The sequence below is a fragment of the Enoplosus armatus genome, chromosome 19, assembly GCF_043641665.1.
Source record: "Enoplosus armatus isolate fEnoArm2 chromosome 19, fEnoArm2.hap1, whole genome shotgun sequence".
In the NCBI taxonomy this organism is placed as follows: Eukaryota; Metazoa; Chordata; class Actinopteri; order Centrarchiformes; family Enoplosidae; genus Enoplosus; species Enoplosus armatus.
This window is the reverse complement of record NC_092198.1, coordinates 20463450-20488780: the sequence shown is the minus strand read 5'-3', so window position 1 is coordinate 20488780 and position 25331 is coordinate 20463450. Positions and strand designations below refer to the sequence as shown.

The window sequence follows — 25331 nt, the reverse complement described above, 5'->3', positions numbered from 1 at the left end:
GTCTACATGCATTAAAATGCACAGATATGCAGGTAGTTTGCTTTAAAACTGTATCAGAGCGCACCTTATTACCTTATTACTATGATTATGAAAATGATTGGTTTTTTTGTAGTTGATTGGGTCGGTGGTGGAAACACAAACACCGTTACCCCAGCCCATATGGGGTAGATGTACAGCCACGATACAAACACACACACAGAGCATGCGACTGTAACTCGGACATCGCAGAACTAGAACTAGGTCGGCATTTCACGGATTAGGACAGTTGAAAATGTGCCTGCGCTTGTGTGCATTACGCCTACCTTCTCTTTAAGGTCTATATGTACGCACAGTATATGTAGTAATGGTCATGGGCGCCTGGTAATTCTTTTTTAAGCGGGGGAGTGAACTTTGAAAGATGCATAATTGCGCGCCTTTTCAAATTTCCCGCATTTCGCCGCCGCCTTAGCTCTCGGTTCAAGCCAGGTGGGTGAACTGCTGTTATGTGCATTTGCCCTCCACTACACCCAAAATGATAGAATCAACAGGGCGGATGGAAAAAAAAAAAAAAGGTTTGATTCGCCACTTCAAAGCGAAAGCTGCGGTCGCAAAACGTCCACAGCGTTTCCTGAGGCTGAAGTTGAAGGATCAAAAACTCAATTATTAAAGTCTTCAATTAAGCCCCTGAGTAAGTTTGTCTTGTCCTTTGCAGGACGCATTAAGACTTTACATCCGTGATTGGTAAATTCACTTTTTCTGTTAAAGCGGACAGCAGATTTATATATTCAGAAGCTGTAAGTTTACCCCGGCAGTTTAATACATTTGAATGTGAATTCAGCTTGAATTTGGTTGAAACCCGTCATAAGACTTTTACACAAGTAGTTCGGTTTCCATGTTTGCTGCCACTGTTGATACGTTCGCCACGAGGACTGACATAGGATCGCCTCTCTACAGTTCAGTGAAAGTTAAAAGAATGACAACATTTAAAAAAAAAACACACAAGCCATGGAAGTTCTCTGATTCTCGTCTAGGGTGCGTGGATAGGAGAGTTGCGTGAATGTGTGGTCATGCAAACTGTGACGCGTGGGCTGTTGTGTTTGCCTGCGCAGCTTTGGTCATAGGCGGAGACATCCCCTCTGAGCTGACAGCAGGAAGTCCTCCCCATATATGGTCTGGGAGGATGTGTCTGAGTAAACGGAGCTCGCAGCGGCGTGACGCTGGAGAGCTAATAGAGACGAGGAGGGCAGGGGATTGGAGGGGGGCGCACTGCATCCGTCGTCAACAAGGCAATTCATCATAATATGTGCCAGAACAATACAGTCGGGGGGGGGGAACCAGAGGCCAAAAGGAGATCTCAGTCCTTTTTGAGACTCTTGACAGGATGCATTGTTGACATAATCTTTAAGGTTCAGTTTCTCTTTTTTGTATTGGTCTTGTTTTTTAAGTCCATCGCTTTTACTAATTGATTGTTTTTATTTTTATGGAACCTGAGCAACACGTCAGCGTAGGACTCTGTGTTTGCTTGTTAGTCAGTTAGTTGTTAAGTTCGTACTGTTGTGTGTTGGTTTTGGTGTTGTGGTAGTACGCCTTTCATATGTCAGCTGTTCTGTGATCTGTCTACTTGTGTCTCTTTTGTGTTTTTTCTTTTACAGGGCATTGGTGGCCAAACTGACTCCCCTTCTTAAGATGATTACTTGACATTTATATTACATTTGTGCTCTTTGATGGACAAGCGATCCCATAACATCATTATCATTATACTAAGGACGTTTCTTTGTATATTTGCTCACACGAATCATTGCATGTGGATTTGTTCGTTGTGTGAGCAGTTTCCCCTCAGCTGAGGCTATTGTCCCGGCTGTGCATCATCATCATCATCATCATCATCATCATCATCATCATACCTGCCAGCTCACCCTCCTTGAAACAGAGGGAAGGTCTGGCCAGCTCAGATCGGTCTAATGAGACTGGGTTACTGGCACCGTCTGGGGAGTGGAGAGGAACATTCCTCCGGTGATTATCAGAGAAGCCATAAGCCAGAGATGCGTGCTGCTGTAGGTCTGCTTCTGCTTATCTGCCTCCAAAATCTTCTGTCACGCCACGGGTGATAGAGGAAAGACCCCGTCACGATGACTCACAGTGGCTTCTATCTGTCTGTTTTATGTTTCTGGAATTTTATTTTATTGTAATGCGTCTGGAATGAATTAGGGTCTCTGCATCAGCCATGGGCCTGCTTGACTCGGTTTGTCTCTTCAAGCAACACCTTTCTACCCATTATTCATTTATTTATTTATTTATATATATATATATATATATCTCAGAATCAGAGATTCTCCCCCACAAGTACCACAAGTTACAGGTGCTCCCATTCAATAGTAGAAAAGTAGTATAAATTTAGAAATGAGCAGTATGTACAAATATAAGATATTAAAAATAAAAATATATACATTTACAAAATTTAAATGAAAAATAAAGGTAAAAAATATATACAATAACAATGTGTGTGTATATATATATATTGCACTGGTGAAATATAAATAGAGAAATATAACTAGAGAATGAATAATGAGGTAGTGGTAGACAGAGGTCATCTCAATAAACCATCTCACGTGATGCTACTCAGCCAATCAAATCTGGGCATTCCGATAAGCATTGCCACTTGAGTCGGTGAGTGAGATGCACATGCACACACACACACACACACACACACACACACACACACACAAGGGAGAGACGAGACGAGCCTTCTAGCCTGCTTCAGTATGTATGGCAAGGACATTTTCTCTAACTGAACCTCTTTGAATTTGAATTGAATACACCTGCTATGTACTCTATGTACATCTATATGTAGTTGGGTTTTTTTTTATTTGTAACATTCTGACCAGTTTGACCCCGTTAAGACTGCTCCTACTGTTTCACAAGCACGTAATACATGATGAGCAGAATGTCATGCTCATTATGGAAATGGACTTCAATGTTATTTATATAGCGCAAAAATCACAACAAAATCAAAAATGATCTTGTGTTTTTTTCTGGGGTTTTTTGTGTGCTCTCTCTCTCTCTCTGGAATTCCTACGCTTATATTGCCAACGTATGAAACATGGCTTATTTATACTGGAGATTTGACCTTCAGGCTGCAGAAAAAAAGGAAAGCCCAGAGTTCAGCGTTACTCTGCTCTCTTTGCTCATCTCACTGGTCCAGGATTGCGGCGTGTATCCTCCGGGACTAGTTGTGTAACACAGGCAGGAAATGACTACTAACTGCTGGCGCATCGTCGTGCTTATCACCCCTCCCTCCTTGTGTGCGAGGTGAGCCTGCTGCTCTGTGCATCATCGAAAGGAACCAGTCGAGGTGGTTCGGCCATCTGATCAGGATGCATCCTGGGCACCTTCCGTTGGAGGTCCTCCCGGCACGTCCAACTGGCAGGAGGAGACCCCCAGGTCTTGCCACGCAAGCCTCCATTAGGAGCAACTTACGGTCCGGTGTCTTGCTCGAGGACACTTCAACATGTGGACAGGGGGAGCCGGGGATCGAACACCCCAACAAGCTCTACCCCGCTGTACCTTCCATGCAACAGTGCTAACTACTGCGCTGCCATGCCGCCCTTGTTATGCCGCCCTTGCTATGCCGCCGTTATCTCAGCATTTTCTGTTCTTCACTTTAGTTCTATGAAGACAAGGATGTGGTCGTAAGGTGTTTTTGAATACCATTGCACATTTTGTGCTTATGAGTGAATAAATAAGGATTTGGACTAGAAGTCTTTCTTGACCTTGGAAACACCAGTTTGACAAAAAAAAAATATTTCATACGCTCCTCTTACTTTGTTTTTTTTCCCTCAGAGCTTTTCCAGACACATTTCATAAGCATTGTTTCTTCCAGAAAAAAAAAAAGACTGACTGTATTCTTGAGCCCTGTGTCGTGAACTGAACCGAACCGAACTGTGAGCTAAACTGCATCCCTAATGAATAAACTAGGCTTGTGCAGAGCGCTCCAGTCGATCCAAGCCTGAACGTTAGTACGCTTTTTTTTTCTTCATCTTCATCCAGCAGCAGTAGGTAGGAAAAACTGTGGAGCTCCTGATTTTTGGGGGCTAAACTCTTAAAGTCGTAGAATCACGATGTCTGTCTTGGATAAAATGAATCAACAGATTTATATGAGAACGGCAAGGGTGGATCCACGCAGTGTCCACGCACGGCTAGCGGAGTTGACAGCTGCGGACCAGATAAATTTGGCCATCAGGTTTTATATTTGTGTATGTTTGCTGTAGTGGTTTATTTTCATACAGGCAATTGAAACGCTCCAAAATAAACTGAGAAAAGAGACAAATGTCCAAATATGGGTACACTGGCGTTACATCAACACTGAGAGGTGTTTACACACTCACTGACTGGCTGGAATACTTCGACTCTTCCCCAACAACAGGCATTCCTGTGTGAAGTCACGCTCCCTGGTCTGATGGTCTGCTGGATCTCGGTTTCAGTAAATGTTATTATTATAAAGCGCCATTCTGTAAGCATATTTTGCAAGAGGGTTTATTTCGGACTGGAACTGCTGACACATTCAGATTTGGAGTGGCTGAATCAGCCAAACTCAAACCCTGCTATGGTCTGTTACTGTTACCATGACCACGGATGCTTTCTGTTCTTTCTAAAAATTTGTATTCATGTTTTCAATTCAAAAGCAAGACTAATAAGAGTACTAATAGTACTTGTGCTACTAATCCTAAGCAGTAGATAAGGCGCTGTATACAAGTAACGTTAGTATGTAGTATGGAATTGGGACGCAGCCATACTTGTTCCACGAACTTGGCGTCTTCCTCGTCACCATTTCCAGTCTTCCTTGTTTACTTTGCTCTGAGTATCAAGTTATTTTTCCCATAACTTGAGCTTAATGCGCACTAAAAATAGGATTCGTGATGAAACGCAGGCCCCACACACCAAAGACACTGAGGTCACATGAGGAGGCATGAAGCCAAGAGAGGCGCAGATAGGAGGTGGGAGGCATTTTTCCCCAAAGGATTATATAGCTCGTCACCCTTTTGATTAGACAATGATGGTGACATTTATTTATTCAACTGAGAGGATCCTAATCCTGAATACAAACAGCTGTAAGAAACAAAGCGACGCTTCGGCCGGCGCCCCAGCCTTTCAGCAGAACCCTGGATCACGTTCAGTAGCAGAGGAAGGATTATTGAGTGTCATCGGCCCCACACATTACAGACTCTTCCTTGATCTCATCAAAGGTTGCATTTTCGTGAGCATTTGGGATGTACCCGAAGTCACCCACTTGGTATTTTCTATTTTCCTCGCTCCTCGCTCAGAACCGGAAGTCGAACACTCACGACCACGCGCGATACATCATTTCCGTTATGAACAAAACAGAATACAAAATATACGTGGTTGATTATCAAATTGTGTCAACATCTCATTAAACCAAAACGAAACCTCACACAGAACTAAACCTCCTCTTACACTATTGCACAGTGCAGGACCTCATGTGTTAGAAACTCTTGACGTTACATCCAGTGGTTGAATTGGGCCGGGGCCTGTCCGGGGCCTCAGCCCGCCGTCAACAATGTACATATTTTTTCACTTTTCTCTGTCTTGATGATTCAAACAGTGACTGAAACACGTTTTCCTCATAGAGAACATGGGCCTAAAGGAGGTGAACATCAGAACTTCAGCTGATTTTCTTCCCCTCCTCTGCTCCTTGCTGGACTGTTACAGTGCGTAACCTTTGTCTCCTCTTCCTCACAGCAGTAGGCTTCATCCTCTCACGGAGAATGCCAGGTATTCTACTGTGCGGTGCCACTGGGGCACATAGGGGGTCCTATGGCTGTGTGTTTGTGCTTGTGGTGCTACATCCTGCATCCACCTGGCTGCTTCCTCTCTCTTTGCTCTGGTTTCCCCCCCGTCTCTCCACGCAACCCCCGGCGGGAGGGATGCAAGTGAGGGAAACGTGGACGCCGCGAAGAGACTTGGGATGCACCCCAGGTGTCTGACGCCAAAAGCTCTATCCCATAACTCTGTCAACTGCCCCTATTCATTGAGTGCCTCAGAGTCAGAAACAGGCCAAAAAAAATTCGGTGACGCATCTCTGGTCTTCCTCTTCAGGACGAGGAGTGAAAGCATCAACTTTCCCAACTTACGAAATCACTCTTTGCCTCAGCCAAAATTCAGGTCATAAATGAAACTTTGGTTGCGTTTATGTGCCTCATTATGTGCAAAACAAAGGGTCCTCCGTGAGAACAGTCGCCTGCATAATGGCAGATATCTCAACCTGATTACAACAGGTAGAATTTAAGAAGAGGCCTCATATCGAGCTACTGAAATTATTCCATATATTTCGTAACTTTCAAGTAATAGAGTATAATATTTGATAGATATGTTCGTGTTTGATAGTTCATAGTTGACTTGAAGACGGCAAACAAGTTGAACACAGCTTTGCATGCATGCACCTCATGGGAGCGCGAAAGAGCGAAAAAAGTGGAATTACCATCCAGTTCAATGAAGCTGCTTTGACCACCATGGCCACTAGGTGCCGCTGTTAAGACTCAATTCGACGAACAAAGAGTCGTCGTTGTCTCCTCTTACACTGTTCCCAGTCGGGGTTAAATGCAGGAAATGCTATTTATGGGTACTTCCTTTTAAGAGGCCGAAACCTCGAGCAGAACCAGGACTCTAGGTGTGTATGTGGGGGGGGGGGGGGGGGGGGGTGGGGGGGTCGTTTGCTTTGACAGGTTCTAAAATGCAGTTCTGGGGTCACTTTGGTGCAAAACTGCGGTGTTGTGATGTGGCGTCCGATCAGTCTGATCAGCCGCAGCGTCCAATCACTTACAGGTTTCCGATAAAGGGGTGTGTCTGTCCGGTAAAAGTCATCCGCGACGGTTGGTCCCATGTATCCTTGCCCGTGTCTCCTCGGAGATCCCTCCTTGATATCCGCTCCTCAAAAACAGAGATAACAGTATTTCCTTGATGACGGGCCGAAACAATTACTAGGTCACGCAACGAAATCAAACAGGGGGTTTGGAATGCAGCCCATATCTCTACTCTAGCGCTCACTCCCCATGTATTTGCCCTCAGGCAGGCTCAAATGAGGTAAGGCCTCTTGAGATTGACAACCAATCAATACATTTTTTTTTTTTTTATTAAAAAAAAACCTGTGACCGTGACTCATTTTTCTCATCTGCCTCTGGAAAGATTCCTACCTACACTCAATACCCCCCCCCCCTTTTCCCCCCTTATTCCTCTCATAAATAAAACATATTTTTTTGTCCCGAAATTCTTTTTATGGACAAGAGCGATGTGTAAAACATGAAATAAATCCTCTTTTTGTGGTTTTCTACAAACGGTCGCTGAATTGTTTTCCTATACGCTGTCATACTTCTGACAATACTGTCCTCACCTTAAACGGACATTTCTACCATGCCCTGTTTTTGAAAAAAAAAATATATATATATCACAGTTGTTAATCACAGTATTAATTTATATCATTCTGCTCAGTAAGCCCTTTAAAACTAAACTAAATTTTTAAAAATCTATCATTATTTATGACAACCTCACACAGCTGGATTCGTCCGTTCACCAATAAAACCACAGTGCTCTAGTTTTGACTCTGGGGGCTCCTCAGCAGCAGTGGGTTATTTATTTGTTTTTCCCCACTCATTGGATTCGAACCATTTCCTGTTTCCTCCCGCGGAGACATCGATCACTGAGGCACACGCACGCCGAGGCCAGAAACACAATTATGTGGAACCAAAACCTAAACAGTTTGTCTGCAGTCACTGAGTCGAGGATTAAAGCGAAAGCACAATGCTGCTGGACAGTGAATACCATTTCAATGAGCCAGAACACACTGGTGGTGGTGGTGGGGGGGACCAGATGGAAGTTGTGAGTGACGACACAGTGATGATCTCTCATGGGGCTGCACGTATAAGTGCGGCCAGTCTTGCAGCAGCGCTCACTCCAGAGTGGGCTAGATCACCATGGCGACTTTATGCATGGGAGAGAACATGAGGCAGATCTGGATGGAGACGATGGGGCTGCGGAGATAAGGTGAGCAGAGCAGACGGGAAGGGGAAAGTGTGTTTCTTGGCACTGTCTGGCCCGGGGAGAGGGAGGATGCGCACGAGGCCGGGAGACATTTTCATTCGCAGAGCTGCTCCGGACAAGTTTGACATGTTATTCTTATTAATAACAGCATAACATAATAGTTTTAGTAGCTTTTTTTTTATAACAGTCTTTATTGTTTTTATTTATTATATCTTGATTTTCTACTTTTTGTCTCTATTGCACTCTCCTGTATGCTGCCGGAACAATGCAAATTTCCCAGCTGAGGGATTAAGAAAGGATTACCTTATATTACCGTAATAAGTGGAGAGGCAGAGGTGTTCGTCACAATATTTCATGCTCAGATAGCATCTCTTACTCTTACCATGTTTAAAACTGTGTTCTTCCGAATAATTGTAAACAACAGTCCCTTGAGATCCGCGTGAAGTCGCTCGTTCAGTCCTGCTGCTTGTTCCAACTAAGGAACATAGCAAAAACCAGAACCCTTTAAGATTTGCTTTGACCGTTTGGATTGGAGAGAGAGAGAGAGAGAGAGAGAGAGAGACGTAGAGACACAGACAGACAGGCAGAGATGCACAGCAGCACCAGCAGTAGCCATAGCAACTATAATAATAATAATAATGGAAATATGGCTGACATTAGTAGTTACAGCTGTAATAATTACTGAGATGTGATAAATAATAGCAATAACAACTTTATTAGTAACAGAATTATGACTAATAATAATAACTGTAGTGATGAGAGTCAGGCAGGCCCATGGCAGCAGCAGCAGCCAGGCGTACCAGGACCACGATCCACAGGAACCTGCGAGACGAGAAAGCACAAAGAAACTCCGGGGAAGATATAAAGTTAGTAACATGCATCGGAGGGACATGAATGTGTAAAGATGGAGAGGGAGAGGAGGGAAGTTCAGTGCATCATGGGAAGTCTCCCCAGCAGTCTAGGCCTATAGCAGCAGAACTAGGGGGATGGTCCAGGCAGGACCTGAGCCAGACCTAACTATAAGCCTTATCAAAGAGGAAACTTTTAAGCCTCCTCTTAAAAGTAGAGAGTGTGTCTGCCTCCCGGACCCAAACTGGGAGCCGGTTCCACAGGAGAGGCGCTTGATAGCTGAAGGCTCTGGGCTCCTGCAGCGCTCTAGTGGGGTAATAGGGTACTATGAGCTCTTTAAGATATGATGGTGCCTGACCAGTAAGAGCTTTGTAGGTGAGGAGGAGGATTTTACAGGGAGCCAGTGTTGCGAAGCTAATACTGGAGAAATATGATCTCTTTTCCTGGTTCCAGTCAGTACACATGCTACAGCATTCTGGATCAGCTGGAAGTCTTGGGGCAGACTGATAATAAGGAGTTGCAATAATCCAGCCTAGAAGTAACAAATGCATTGACTAGTTTTTTCTGCATCTGTTTGAGACGAGATCTTCCTGATTTTTGCAATGTTACGGTGGTGAAAGAAGGCATTTGGATTTGTCCTCATCAGTCCTCAGTCATTGCTTGCTAAAAAGCCCATTGCCCTGTTAATCTCAATCATGTATTTGGAAAAGAGGAAGGGCTGATTCATTGCAATATAGCCCAACCTTTCATCAGGGGGAATCACTCAAATAATACAAAAGTAGTCAAAATGTATCGCTAAAGTCACTAAAAAAAACTTGTGTGCTTTGTTTGCTTGTGATGACACTGCTTTGACTACAAATCACTGTCATTCGCAGTTTCCAATGGCTGTGAATGCATCAGACTGGTTGGCCCCGACTGTGGACCCAGAGCTGGACCCCTGCGGTAACTACACCGAAGCCTGGCTATGGCTGTCTTCCCTGCAGCCGGCCTACCTGGGTTTGATCAGTGTCGTAGGGCTGGTGGGAAACGGCCTCGTTCTCTGTGTGTTCTGCCTGCAGAGGAAGCCCTGCACCGTGGCTGATGTCTACCTGGGGAACCTGGCAGCTGCTGACCTGGTCATGATGTCCTGCCTTCCCTTCTGGGCTGTCACTATCGCTCGAGGCTATCAGTGGGACTTTGGAGAGGTCCTCTGTAAGCTAATCAACATGGCCATCTCTATGAACTACATCTGCAGTGCTCTGTTCCTCATGCTGGTCAGCGTGGACCGTTACCTGGCTCTGGTGAAGCCCATGAGCCCCAGCCGCCTGAGGAGAGCCGCCTGGGCCAAGCGTATCTGCATGGGGATCTGGAGCCTGGGCTTCCTCTTCACTCTGCCCAGCCTGCTCTTCCGCAGAGTGTTGTACGTAGAGGATCCCAACGTGGATGCCTGCATTCTGGCCTACCCCCACCCAGTGTGGAGGTTGCACCACAACATCACCGGCAATGTGCTGGGCTTTCTAATCCCTGTCCTGGTGATGGCTTACTGCACGCGTCACATTGTGACTGCGCTGAAAAACCAGGGAACCAGAGGACTCCCCGGGGTGAGAGCGGAGAGGAAGGCCACCTACTTAGTCCTGGCTGTGCTGGCCGTCTTCCTCTTCTGCTGGACGCCACATCAGGTGATGCGGCTGCTTGACACTCTGGATTACTTCCAGCTCACACCCGGATGCCTCTGGGGTCACGTCCTGGACATTGGCATCCAGCTGTCCACATACCTGGCGTATAGCAACAGCGCTGTTAACCCCTTCCTGTTTGTCATTGTGGGGAAGCATTTCAGGAGGAGGGCAAAAGAGGTGTTTGGAAAAACTTTGAACCCCTGGTCAAAAGACCTGACCTACCTGACCGTGAGCTTCACCTCAATGAATAGACTCAACGAAGCACAGGGAATAGGTCGTGGGAAAACTTCAGAGATCTGTGCCAAAACAAACTGTATCATGACCAGTGACTGTGAAAGAACGCCGTAGATCACTCGATGAAAGATCTGAAATAATATTTGCTTGCAGCGATTAACTTTAAAGTTGTTCTAATTTATTTTTCGTTTGGCCGCTAGGGGGCAGCAGAACAAGCTGTAAACATACGGACACATTACCGCCTTATAAAGTTGATATGGCAAGCAGTTGCTCACACACACACATCCAGCGGACACGGGGCGACATTAGCATTCGTTCCTGCGTGTGTCCACGTGATGCTTGTACAAATCCTACTGTCCCGGGTACCCTGAGCAGCGCAGTGGCGCTCTTTGCTTGGTGCAGTTGGACAGAAGAACTAAAACAACATGGAAAGCCTAGGACAGTTACTGTGGGCAAAAATGCATGCAAAGCTTGATTTGCATAGCTTGGTTCTCATGATTAGCAAAATGATTCACCAAGGGGCGAATGTCAAGTATTACGAGCGTCGCACCCCCCCCCCTCTCTCTCTGTGGGTTGCTTGAGGGGTTGGGTAATCATTTGAACCTTTTGGGCGCATACATGAATGCGCCCGCCTATGTGCAAAAAATATGCTATTCATACAGAGAACATTAAGCCTGGGGCGACAAAGCTACAGACAAATGATTCACAGTAGCAGTTTAATATAACAAATGCTGATTGGTGCAGCTTTAACTAAAGCTTTTTGTGAGCCAGCGAGGTATGCATTGATCCGGTTTGCTCCAGATGATTCTCGAGTTGTAATTACCGGAGGCCATATGCCCCGTAATGCCAAGGGACCTATTAGCACAAATAGTCCACTTGGCTCCTCCTTCCCTGTGCCTGGTCTTATCGCCTTTGCCATGATTTTGTTCATAAAGACTTTCCATTGTCTCTGAGCCTCTGCCGCCTATGACCAAGCACATCATCGTGAAGGCTAACTATTCAAGGCCTGCACTATTAAGGGCTGACTGACTGGAATGTGATTAAACTGAGGGAAGGTCATATTGTTGTCAATACAAGTTGTGGTGCTCACAACAGAAGCAGATCCAGTTGTTCTAGTAGTTGTCGTTGGTCATTTTTGGATCAAGGCATGTTTTTTGCTACCATAGGCTGCGATAGTTGTAATGAATAGAATCTAGGACAACAAGATAGCGTGGCAAAGCAAGCTTTTCCGTGTCATTCTGAGGGTGAGCCTGGTGATATTCCGTTGTGTTTGTTGTCAATGCATTGTACGTGAATGTGTATGTATCTGTATCTGTCACAAAAATGTCAGTATTTGCGTCTGTATCGTTAGAAATGGTATTAAATATTGTATTAATTATGTGGTATACATAATATGATACATCATTTTTATTTTTACTCCTCCTCATACCAGTTAGAAATGCATTGGGCCACATTGTAAGTTTTTTCCTAAAAGAGATTAATGTATATAGTGGTCTGGTGTGTCTATGGAAAAAAAAAAAGAAAAAAAAAAGAAAAAGCTGTTGCTAAAAATCTGACAAGCTCCCTCTGCCTTGCGTCCACTTTGGAGACGGTCCCTAACTTCAGCTCTTCAGTTTCCTGTCTTCTGTCATTTCCAGCACAGTGCCGGGCTTCAATATTGGGTCATAAGGTAAAAATAACACCTGTGAAACATAAGTCAACCTTTATTCCACACTGCACAACATGAACACACACACACTGTAGTTTTTTTGGGTTTTTTTTTTTTACCTTGAGCCATGTCTAAGCAGAAGCGATCACTGGTGATCCTGGTTAGATGACTGTCTGTCTTGATCCCTGATCAGTGACGTCCTCGCAGGATCAAGGCGTAAAGCTTTGAGACTTTCTCTCAAGAGGTTTGAAGCTTCGGGTCTTTAAAAGTGGCAAGCACAGTGACATCTTGTGGTTTGGAAAACGTGAAGCAGCCCTTCAAGACTTCAAAATGATCACGATTTTAGAGCCTTTTTCAGTCTTGTTTATGTGCGGTCAAGGTCCAAGACGCCTACATGTTATTTATTAAATCTGCCAGGCCCTTGTTGCAGTAAATCCACATATAGTAAATATGCTACAGTGAAGTAGTTAATAAATGCATTGCACAAAAAGGACACAAAACGTTACTGTACCTAATTAGTGCGGTTTGGGCCCAATGTCCACTGTGGGCTTGTGTGTTTTAACTTCATGGTCGATATTCACGTTGCATTTCGTACAAGCACACAAGCTCAACATGAGCTGCGAAACTCGCCAAACTGAATGAAACACTTCCTGAAGCACCAGTGACACTTGAGGGCATCGTCAGTCACATGGTGTAATAACCCGATGAGCCAAACTAAATGGGCAGGCCTTAAATCAGTTTCGGCTGAGAGGATAAGACAAACCACACCATTAATACACATAGAAATGCAACAATCTCAATAGAATGAATGAAACCCCAAATATGTATGTAATTATACAATATTATATAGTGTAAATCAATGTAATCTGCTACAATGAGTGGCAGTAATGAAAAATGAGGTTCGTGGGTTTTAATAACACTTGTCCGACCAACATGAGTGATGACCTACTGTGCCTCCGGATCTGTGGGGTTAAAGAAGATATAGGGCAGGGGTGCCCAATACGTCGATCGCGATCTACCGGTCGATCGCAAAGGTAGTGTGGGTAGATCGCACGGCATTAAAAAAATAGACGTCAGCCTATCATCCATCCTCACTATGAAATTTGTCACTTGATTGACATACAGGGCAGCCAGTCTGACATCTGATCTTTTGTGACACATGGGTCACCACGCATGCGCGTACAAGCGCGCCAAGTGCGGCAAAATGCATCCCTGGCTGATTCCATTCAGTGCAAGTCATCAGAGTAAGGTAATGACAAAAAATGTACAGAGTTATATTGTGCAATATGGGTTCATGCAGTTATGCAAGGTACACCAACATATATTGTACATATAAAGAATACTCAATATATTTATAAATAAATATATGTTTTGCATTTTTATAGTAGGTAGATCATTTTGACTTGGTCATTTTATAAGTAGCTCACATGCTGAAAAAGTGCGTGTACCCCTGATATAGGGCATTATGTTGTCTAATCTTTATCGGCCTCTACTGGCGTTCGGCCGGAACTGAAACGTCAGCCTTTCCTCTCCACTGAAACTTTCAACCAAAGACAGCTGTCATCACCTACCTCCTTGAATATATCATGGTTAGTTTCTGCTTAGCATTGTAGAAAAAAAAAAGAAATTAAAAAAAAAAACTCCTAATAGTTTCCTGTAACTCCTAGTCAGCTGATGCATTTGAAGGATTCATTGCAGGCAAGAATAATGCCCCGACTACATTTGGGTTTTAGGGCCTTTCCCGAGCTTTAATGAAACAACCGCACGTTCAGTTGAGACTGAATGGTGAATTTTAAGCTTCCAGCTACTAAAAACATGAACCAGCAGAGATTTGTCTGTGGCTTCAAGACTAGACAACAATGATCAGAAGTTGACGTGTGTAAGTTGTTGCTTTTTCAGTTTCTTAGGAGTAAAGTGAAATGTTGGCCTCAGGGCAAATTCTCCAACAAACTCACTCGCTTGCTTGGGAAAGCAATTGAGTTGCTACAAAGATGCAAACCAGAGGGTGAAGCATGTCTCTGAAGAATGGAGTGGTGCTTCTCCTTGGTCAGGGTGTAGTCGATTCGGTGCAGGTGTCCAACTCCAGAGGAGGCAAACCGCCGCCAGATTTGAATAATCCCACCACCATGTTTCACTGTTGGTTTGATCCACTGCGGTATCATTCTCTCTCCTGTTCGTGTCCAGATGGCTAGCTAGTTACTTGCCCTATGGTCATCATCTCTTGAGCCACAGTCATGTCAAGGGTGTGGCCAAGGCTTGCGATGCAAAGCCCCAGCATCCAACTTCAACTGGGAAGAGCTTTCATTGCTTTTCATAAGCACAACTTGCTTAAATGTAGACATTTTGTCAAGTTTTACGGCCCATTACGGCCTTTCATCGGCTAGACTTTTATGCAAGACAATTTGATTGTATTTAAGAATATCTGGCTTCTTTCTGGTAGGGCTGCTTTTGCAGTGCTCAGGACTTGATCATGGCGTAAACGCCTCTCCTAGTACCTTGGGGCAGCAACTCAGGATCTGCTCTAGGGCAGTGGCTCTCAAAGTGGCTCTCAATGGGTCCTTGAGGGGGCTTTTATTTCACTGTAATTCCATCCATAAGTAACACAGTGACGGAATGTAAGACTATTTTGGTCATGGGTTTCATACACTCTCTGTAATAAAGCATCTAAAAGCAAAAATCCTATCAGATGGGGGACTGTCATGGGCCAGGTACTCAAGGCACAAGGTAACACAGGTTTAACGTTTGAAAAAATTGTCCCCCCCCCCAAAAAAAACTACTCAACAAAACAAATAGCTGAAGGCAAAACAAAACTCTAACATATATACAGGTGGATCAAACCAGTAAACATACACAGGGGAGGACAACATAAACCATAACTACACCTAAACACAAAGAAACCCTGATTCCCCCCATGCTGTCAGACACTTGGTACAGTCCTTTGCTTGTGCCTCTCCATAAAATCAGGCTCCACCCTCAGCCCCATCTTTTGTCCGACCAGGAAGGAGAACTCAGCAGCCAGGTAACTCAAAGGCAAAGAGAAATTAATCAATATAACTTAAACCAACTGGCGATATGACACTGTCAACTAAATGTGCCAATGAAGAAATGGTGAAACAAACAAACTTTTAAGTGACTGCAGATGAAAATAACTGAAGATGTAATGATGTGGCTGAGTGTGTGAAACCTTAGCCCTTGTAGCTACAGGTCTGTGGTCCACTATGTGTCAGTTTTATGAGTCTGTGGTGGCCAGTGCTATCCTCTATGCTGTTGCATGCTGGGGCAGCAGGCTGAGGGTGGCGGACTCCAACAGACTAAACAAACTGATCCGCAAGGCCAGTGACGTTGTGGGGGTGGAGCTGGACTCTCTGACGGTGGTGTCAGAGAGGAGGACGCTGTCTAAGCTGCGGGGCATCTTGGACAATGTTTCACATCCTCTCCATGCCGTACTGGTCGGACACAAGAGCAGCTTCAGTGGGAGACATATTCCTCCCAAACGTACAACAGAGCGACACAGGAAATCATTCCTGCCTGTGGCCATCAGACTGTTCAACTCCTCCCTCTGAGTGTCAGACACTCAGGAAGAGACTGGAAATCTGTATCTACTTCACCTGTTCATACACTACCTCACTATTTATTCTAAATGTTAAAGTGCAGTACATATATAGTGCAATACATACATAGTCATACACTTCAGTGCAACACATACATACATATACATTGTTATTGTATATATTTTTTACCTCATTTCACTTAAATACTGTAAATGTGCATATTTTCTATTTTCTATTTCTTATTTTTATATTTTGTACATACTTTTAGTTCTAAATTATGCTACTTTTCTACTCTTGAATGGGAGCACCGGTACTGTACAATTTCCCCCCGGGGATCAATAAAGTATTTCTGATTCTGATTCTGATTCTGGTTTAGGGCCCTTGACGTGAAAAAGTTTGAGAACCACCGCTAAAGGGTTCCCCTAGTTGAAACACAGCAGGCTTGTCGGTGTCTCAGCTTGTCCCATGTGTGGGTTTGACGGGTGGGGAAGCATGTTATACACTGCCTGGACAAGGAACTTGAGCAGGTGCTGGTCCAGGCTCTTGTCATCTCGCACTTAGACTACTGGAACTCGCTCCTGGCTTAGTGCGCAGCTAAAGCACCTGGCGATTCTCGTCGAAAAGGGCCATAAACCAGTGTGGAACCGTCCTCCTTTGTATAGTGGACAGTAAGATGTGTAACTAACACATGCAACAAAGAATTCTTTTTTAGACATCAAAAAATTCAGGGTTTGGTATGTACTTCGGTTTTGCGACACTGAATGACCAGCTATCCTTCATTGCCAACCTGGCTGCAACGACCCGCTACTGCAAAGTCATTCTCCACAGCATCAGGAGGATGCATCCGTTCCTCACCCAGGAGGCACCTAGATTACTGAAACTCGCTCCTGGCTGGTGTGCCTGCATGTGTCACCTCTTATTGTTTCTGAAGTAGCACTTGAAGCAGTTCAGCATATTTGATGAAGTTCCAATTCTTGGGTTGTATCCACATGGTTGAATGTACTATTTGTAAGTCACTGTGGATGAAAGCATCAGCTAAATACATTTAACGTAATACCAGGAGCGAACAGTAAAGAATAGTGTTTCCGCCCGGTTTCGAACCGGGGACCTTTCGCGTGTGAGGCGAACGTGATAACCACTACACTACGGAAACTGTTGAAAAGCAGCTTTCACGCGCATGCGCGACACCCGAGAGTGACAGGCATTTTCACCCAGGCCTCTACCTTGAGATGACAGTTAGGCATCTTTATTGAAAAAAAAAAGTGGAATCCACAGCTATGCAGATGACACTGAATTATTTCTGTCTTTTCCCCAGTCTGAAAGCAAGGTGGCTGCTCAACCTCCACAACACTGAGCTGCTTCTTCGCTGGGGAGGCATGTTGATGTCCTTGCATCATTCCTCGTTAGTATAGTGGACAGTATCTCCGCCTGTCACGCGGAAGACCGGGGTTCGATTCCCCGACGGGGAGATTTGACTTTTCTACCAGTTCCTGATTATTCACCAAGGCAGACAAAGGTAATACAGCAGAAAGAAGAAGAAAACTAGGCAATATGGGAGTATGAGGGACGTCAATAGTCCTGCTTGCTTATTTGTGCTGCTGTAAAATCCTGTGTGTATTTCTATGTCTAGGTATCAAAAGGCAAATCATTAAAGTTCAAGCGTTTGGAAGACCTCTAGACAGACGGTCACAAGAAGCATCCTGATGAGACTTGCATCTGGAGAGCTGAGCACAGGCCACCTGCCCCTCTGCCTTCTGCTAAGAACAGGCTAGCCTTCACCATCCGGATCAGAGCGTGAGTACTTAGATGGGTTTTTAAACAAGATTCCTCTCTGCGTAGTCACTGTCGTGTAAACAGGAATGCTACACAGAGATTAACCTAAAGCTGAAGTTGGGGGGCGCCTCTGTGGCACATTTCCTGCCTTTCTCCAATCTATCACTATCTTACCAAGGCAAAAAAAAGCTGGAACTGGTTGTACATTTTTGCATCCATTTCAGTGAAACACTAACAAGATTAATGGTAAAAATGGTACCTTTTTTTTTCTAGAAAAGGTGGATTGTCTACACACTCAGATTTGGTAAGTCGTGTAGAAACTATTCAGTCACGACAGGTGGGAATGAGTACACAGGAAGTAAAATGATCCCAGAAAATGACTCGTCCACTCTCACAGATGTCCTGCAACCTTTTAGACGTCATGTTGATGACTGTGAAAATGAGTAATACTTGTTGTTTTTTTGTAACTTATGTGCTGTTTAAACCATTATAAAACACAAACTGGAGGTCAAGTCTAAGCTCTGATATACTTAATTCACTGAAAATTCAGGCAATCATTGATGTGCTGGAAACTTGAGGCGCAGCCATATTTAGAATCAACGTGAAAGAATCAAAATATTTCTTCTTCTTTGGACCCCACTGTATATACTTCATGATTCATGGGAGGAGCAATACATCTACCGATGCCTCTGGATACATCTTCAATGATGTTCCTAGAATCATCATTTGTTTCGGGTCATGATACAGCCTCCTCCAGGAGACCCACCTGAGGCTGATCAGACATCAGCTTGTGTCCAGATGGCTAGCTAACCACTTGCACCATGGTTATCCTCTCTTGAGCCACAGCCATCTCAAGGGTCTGGCCAAGGATTGCAATACAAAGCCCCAGCATCCTACTTCAATGGGGAAGCACCTAGCCCACTAGCCACCCTGTCTGCATACCAACCAGCCCCATCGTACTTTAAGGCCTTGTCCAAGCGAGCTAGGATGACTTACGTGGAGGTTTCGAACACAAGAACTACATCAGGTCTGCAGGTGTTGAACACGATGTGCTGAGGGAACTTGCAGAGGTTCCTGCAGATCCCTAGGATGCTGGCTGCTCCCCGCTCCCCAGCGCTGATGCCACCGCTTGCTTCACGCACAGATGGTTTCTTTAATGACCTTCACTACAGAAAAGGATTTCCTGTAAGCTATGTGTCAGAATCAGAAACACTTAACTTGGAGGATGCGGGCATCGATCCCGCTACTTCTCGCATGCTAAGCGAGCGCTCTACCATTTGAGCTAATCCCCCATTTCCTATCCTCTTAGAGAGGAGAGGACCCTGGACCTGCTGTCCAGGGTATGCTAAGGTGAAGGATGCATACAGCCCTCCGCCCACCCCCCTAGGTAGGTCAGACCACAACCTCACTGGCTTATGAGACATTTCAGCAATGTTTTGAGGTGACTGACTGGCAAGCGCTCTGTGAGCCACAAGACATTGATGGGCTCACAGAGTGCAGCACAGATTACATCAACTTCTGTGCAGACTCCACTGTCCCAGCAAGGACTGTTCATTGTCATTCAAACAACAAGCCATGGGTGACAAAGGACATCAAGGCCATCCTGAATGCAAAGAAGAGGGCTTTCAGAGGTGGCAACAGGGAGGAGGTGAGAACGATTCAGGGGGAACTGAAGGTGGAGATCAAGGAGGCCAAGGAGAAGTACAGGAGGAAGCTGGAATGGAAACTCCTGACTGGCAGACCACAGTATGTGCACAGAGTGGTCATTGTATATATCTTGTTTGTTCTGCATGGAAGTATGAGGGGCGTTAATAGTCCCTATCTGTTGTCTTTCTTACCAAGTCCTACTCTATTGTGTGCACAGTGCTAAAGAAGAAATCATTAGATGTTTCGGGTCAACATCATACAGCCTCCTCCAGGAGACCCAGCTGAGGACACACACAGCCATCTCAAGGGTCTGGCCAAGGATTGCAAGACAAAGCCCCAGCATCCAACTTCAACTGGGAAGCACCTAGCCCACCAGCCACCCTGCCTGCATACCAACCAGCCCCATCGTACTTGAAGGCCTTGTCCAAGCGAGCTTCCCAAGGGATTGTTACCTCCAGCAGGATGACTTACGTGGAGGTTTCGAACACAAGAACAACATCAGGTCTGAAGCTGTCTGTGGCCATCAAACTGTTCAACTTCTCCCTCTGAATGTCAGACTTTCTATTACCAGCGCAATACATATATGTACATATATATACACACACATACATATACACTGTTATTGTATATATTTTTTTTTTTTCTGCATGGAAGTATGAGGGACTTTAATAGTCTCCATCTGTTGTCTTTCTTATCAATCCCTACTCTATTGTGTGCACAGTGCTAAAGATTGTGCTCAGTGGATGGCTGCACACCACCTGAAGCTAGCTAACCACTTGCACCATGGTTATCCTCTCTTGAGGCACAGCCATCTCAAGGGTCTGGCCAAGGATTGCAATACCAAGCCCCAGCATCCAACTTCAACTGGGAAGCACCTAGCCCACCAGCCACCCTGCCTGCATACCAACCAGCCCCATCGTACTTGAGGGCCTTCTCCAAGCGAGCTTCCCAAGGGATTGTTACCTCCAGCAGGATGACTTGCGTGGAGGTTTCGAACACAAGAACAACATCAGGTCTGAAGCTGTCTGTGGCCATCAAACTGTTCAACTCCTCCCTCTGAATGTCAGACTTTTTTTTTTTTACCAGCGCAATACATATATGTACATATATATACACACACATACATATACACTGTTATTGTATATATTTTGTTTTATCTGCGTGGAAATGTGAGGGACGTTAATAGTCTCCATCTGTTGTCTTTCTTATCAAGCCCTACTCTATTGTGTGCACAGTGCTAAAGATTGTGCTCAGTGGATGGCTGCACACCACCTGAAGCTCAGCCTTGGCAAGACTGAGCTGCTCTTCCTTCCACGGAAGGCATCTCCCACCCATTCTCTTTCTTCCAGGGAAGGCATCTCCCATCCATGCTCTTCCTTCCAGGGAAGGCATCTTCCATCCATGACCTCTCCATTCCCATTGAGAACTCTGTGGCGTCCACAGCTTGGACTGCAATGACCCTGGGTGTGACACCGGATGACCAGCTGTCCTTCGCTGCCAACCTGGCTGCGACGACCCACTCCAAAAAATTAATTCTCCACAGCATCAGGAGGATACGTCCATTCCTGTCCCAGGAGGCACCGCAAGTTCTGGTCCAGGCTCTTGTCATCTCGCACCTAGACTACTGAAACCTGCTCCTGGCTGAGAGTGACAGCGTGGAGCATGGAGCATTGTTCTGCTCTCCGCGAAGTGCCGATGCAGAAATAGGCAATATAAAAGCATGACTGTGTGAGTCAAGTTGTTTGTCCCTGTCTTTCATTCACTCACATGGCTTGGCATACCACAGCTATCCAGAAGACGTTGAACTAATTCTGTCCTTTCCCCGGTCTGAAAATGTGGCAGTCAAAATCTCTGCGTGTGTTGCTGAGTTCAATGCAGTTAACGTAATAATCAGAGTGAACAGCAAAGAGTCATGTTTCCGCCCGGTTTCGAACCGGGGGCCTTTCGCGTGTTAGGCGAACGTGATAACCACTACACTACGGAAACTGTTGAAAAGCAGCTTTCACCCGCATGCGCGACACCCGAGAGTGACGGGCATGTTCACCTGGGCCATCTGCCTTGAGATGACAGTTAGGCATCTTTATTGAAAAAAAAAATGTGGAATCCGGATTTTATTTCCATGGGCAGGACATGATCTATCTGGGCGGGCCGCTCAAGTATAGCCTATGTATGGGAAACACTGGTGTGCACAGTGCTAAACGTTGTGCTTGCGCCTGTCATTCACTCACATGGCTTTACTTACCACAGCTGAATTATTTCTGTCTTTTCCCCGGTCGGAAACCAAGGTGGCAGCACCAATTTCTGCGTGTCTTGCAGGCATCTCTCAGTGGATGTCTGCACACAGCCCGCCGGCAGCTCAACCTCCACAACACTGAGCTGCTCTTCCTCCCAGGGAAGGCATCTGCCAACCTGGCTGCTACGACCCACTCCAGAAAATTCATTCTCCACAGCATCGGGAAGATACATGCGTTCCTCACCCAGGAGGCACCGCAGGTGCTGGTCCAGGCTCTTGTCATCTCGCACCTAGACTACTGGAACTCGCTCCTGGCTTAGTGCGCAGCTAAAGCACCTGGCGATTCTCGTCGAAAAGGGCCAAAAACCAGTGTGGAACCGTCCTCCTTTGTATAGTGGACAGTAAGATGTGTAACTAACACAAGCAACAAAGAATTCTTTTTTAGACATCAAAAAATTCAGGGTTTGGTATGTACTTCGGTTTTGCGACACTGAATGACCAGCTATCCTTCGTTGCCAACCTGGCTGCAACGACCCACTCCTGCAAAGTCATTCATCAGGAGGATACATCCGTTCCTCACCCAGATTACTGAAACTCGCTCCTGGCTGGTGTGCCTGCATGTGTCACCTCTTATTGTTTCTGAAGTAGCACTTGAAGCAGTTCAGCATATTTGATGAAGTTGATGTACTTGCATGATTCCTCCAATTCTTGGGTTGTATCCACATGGTTGAATGTACTATTTGTAAGTCACTGTGGATGAAAGCATCAGCTAAATACATTTAACGTAATACCAGGAGCGAACAGTAAAGAATAGTGTTTCCGCCCGGTTTCGAACCGGGGACCTTTCGCGTGTGAGGCGAACGTGATAACCACTACACTACGGAAACTGTTGAAAAGCAGCTTTCACGCGCATGCGCGACACCCGAGAGTGACAGGCATTTTCACCCAGGCCTCTACCTTGAGATGACAGTTAGGCATCTTTATTGAAAAAAAAAAGTGGAATCCACAGCTATGCAGATGACACTGAATTATTTCGGTCTTTTCCCCAGTCTGAAAGCAAGGTGGCTGCTCAACCTCCACAACACTGAGCTGCTTCTTCGCTGGGGAGGCATGTTGATGTCCTTGCATCATTCCTCGTTAGTATAGTGGACAGTATCTCCGCCTGTCACGCGGAAGACCGGGGTTCGATTCCCCGACGGGGAGATTTGACTTTTCTACCAGTTCCTGATTATTCACCAAGGCAGACAAAGGTAATACAGCAGAAAGAAGAAGAAAACTAGGCAATATGGGAGTATGAGGGACGTCAATAGTCCTGCTTGCTTATTTGTGCTGCTGTAAAATCCTGTGTGTATTTCTATGTCTAGGTATCAAAAGGCAAATCATTAAAGTTCAAGCGTTTGGAAGACCTCTAGACAGACGGTCACAAGAAGCATCCTGATGAGACTTGCATCTGGAGAGCTGAGCACAGGCCACCTGCCCCTCTGCCTTCTGCTAAGAACAGGCTAGCCTTCACCATCCGGATCAGAGCGTGAGTACTTAGATGGGTTTTTAAACAAGATTCCTCTCTGCGTAGTCACTGTCGTGTAAACAGGAATGCTACACAGAGATTAACCTAAAGCTGAAGTTGGGGGGCGCCTCTGTGGCACATTTCCTGCCTTTCTCCAATCTATCACTATCTTACCAAGGCAAAAAAAAGCTGGAACTGGTTGTACATTTTTGCATCCATTTCAGTGAAACACTAACAAGATTAATGGTAAAAATGGTACCTTTTTTTTTCTAGAAAAGGTGGATTGTCTACACACTCAGATTTGGTAAGTCGTGTAGAAACTATTCAGTCACGACAGGTGGGAATGAGTACACAGGAAGTAAAATGATCCCAGAAAATGACTCGTCCACTCTCACAGATGTCCTGCAACCTTTTAGACGTCATGTTGATGACTGTGAAAATGAGTAATACTTGTTGTTTTTTTGTAACTTATGTGCTGTTTAAACCATTATAAAACACAAACTGGAGGTCAAGTCTAAGCTCTGATATACTTAATTCACTGAAAATTCAGGCAATCATTGATGTGCTGGAAACTTGAGGCGCAGCCATATTTAGAATCAACGTGAAAGAATCAAAATATTTCTTCTTCTTTGGACCCCACTGTATATACTTCATGATTCATGGGAGGAGCAATACATCTACCGATGCCTCTGGATACATCTTCAATGATGTTCCTAGAATCATCATTTGTTTCGGGTCATGATACAGCCTCCTCCAGGAGACCCACCTGAGGCTGATCAGACATCAGCTTGTGTCCAGATGGCTAGCTAACCACTTGCACCATGGTTATCCTCTCTTGAGCCACAGCCATCTCAAGGGTCTGGCCAAGGATTGCAATACAAAGCCCCAGCATCCTACTTCAATGGGGAAGCACCTAGCCCACTAGCCACCCTGTCTGCATACCAACCAGCCCCATCGTACTTTAAGGCCTTGTCCAAGCGAGCTAGGATGACTTACGTGGAGGTTTCGAACACAAGAACTACATCAGGTCTGCAGGTGTTGAACACGATGTGCTGAGGGAACTTGCAGAGGTTCCTGCAGATCCCTAGGATGCTGGCTGCTCCCCGCTCCCCAGCGCTGATGCCACCGCTTGCTTCACGCACAGATGGTTTCTTTAATGACCTTCACTACAGAAAAGGATTTCCTGTAAGCTATGTGTCAGAATCAGAAACACTTAACTTGGAGGATGCGGGCATCGATCCCGCTACTTCTCGCATGCTAAGCGAGCGCTCTACCATTTGAGCTAATCCCCCATTTCCTATCCTCTTAGAGAGGAGAGGACCCTGGACCTGCTGTCCAGGGTATGCTAAGGTGAAGGATGCATACAGCCCTCCGCCCACCCCCCTAGGTAGGTCAGACCACAACCTCACTGGCTTATGAGACATTTCAGCAATGTTTTGAGGTGACTGACTGGCAAGCGCTCTGTGAGCCACAAGACATTGATGGGCTCACAGAGTGCAGCACAGATTACATCAACTTCTGTGCAGACTCCACTGTCCCAGCAAGGACTGTTCATTGTCATTCAAACAACAAGCCATGGGTGACAAAGGACATCAAGGCCATCCTGAATGCAAAGAAGAGGGCTTTCAGAGGTGGCAACAGGGAGGAGGTGAGAACGATTCAGGGGGAACTGAAGGTGGAGATCAAGGAGGCCAAGGAGAAGTACAGGAGGAAGCTGGAATGGAAACTCCTGACTGGCAGACCACAGTATGTGCACAGAGTGGTCATTGTATATATCTTGTTTGTTCTGCATGGAAGTATGAGGGGCGTTAATAGTCCCTATCTGTTGTCTTTCTTACCAAGTCCTACTCTATTGTGTGCACAGTGCTAAAGAAGAAATCATTAGATGTTTCGGGTCAACATCATACAGCCTCCTCCAGGAGACCCAGCTGAGGACACACACAGCCATCTCAAGGGTCTGGCCAAGGATTGCAAGACAAAGCCCCAGCATCCAACTTCAACTGGGAAGCACCTAGCCCACCAGCCACCCTGCCTGCATACCAACCAGCCCCATCGTACTTGAAGGCCTTGTCCAAGCGAGCTTCCCAAGGGATTGTTACCTCCAGCAGGATGACTTACGTGGAGGTTTCGAACACAAGAACAACATCAGGTCTGAAGCTGTCTGTGGCCATCAAACTGTTCAACTTCTCCCTCTGAATGTCAG

The 25331-nt window shown here is 45.5% G+C and overlaps 1 protein-coding gene and 5 non-coding genes across 6 annotated transcripts; 3 read left to right on the top strand and 3 right to left on the bottom strand.

Annotated features, from left to right (window-relative positions):
• Positions 1-9761: 9761 nt before the first annotated feature.
• Positions 9762-10883, top strand: LOC139302660 (B2 bradykinin receptor-like). Its single transcript, XM_070926363.1, has one exon. It carries the CDS (start codon positions 9762-9764, stop codon positions 10881-10883), a length of 1122 nt encoding a protein of 373 aa, XP_070782464.1.
• A 6165-nt stretch (positions 10884-17048) lies between these two features.
• Positions 17049-17121, bottom strand: trnav-cac (transfer RNA valine (anticodon CAC)). The gene has a single exon. It is a non-coding gene; the product is annotated as a tRNA-Val (tRNA).
• A 244-nt stretch (positions 17122-17365) lies between these two features.
• Positions 17366-17437, top strand: trnad-guc (transfer RNA aspartic acid (anticodon GUC)). The gene has a single exon. It is a non-coding gene; the product is annotated as a tRNA-Asp (tRNA).
• Positions 17438-21301: 3864 nt separating this feature from the next.
• trnav-aac (transfer RNA valine (anticodon AAC)) lies at positions 21302-21374 on the bottom strand. The gene has a single exon. It is a non-coding gene; the product is annotated as a tRNA-Val (tRNA).
• A 1061-nt stretch (positions 21375-22435) lies between these two features.
• trnav-cac (transfer RNA valine (anticodon CAC)) lies at positions 22436-22508 on the bottom strand. The gene has a single exon. It is a non-coding gene; the product is annotated as a tRNA-Val (tRNA).
• A 244-nt stretch (positions 22509-22752) lies between these two features.
• On the top strand, positions 22753-22824 carry trnad-guc (transfer RNA aspartic acid (anticodon GUC)). The gene has a single exon. It is a non-coding gene; the product is annotated as a tRNA-Asp (tRNA).
• The last annotated feature ends 2507 nt before the right edge of the window (positions 22825-25331 follow it).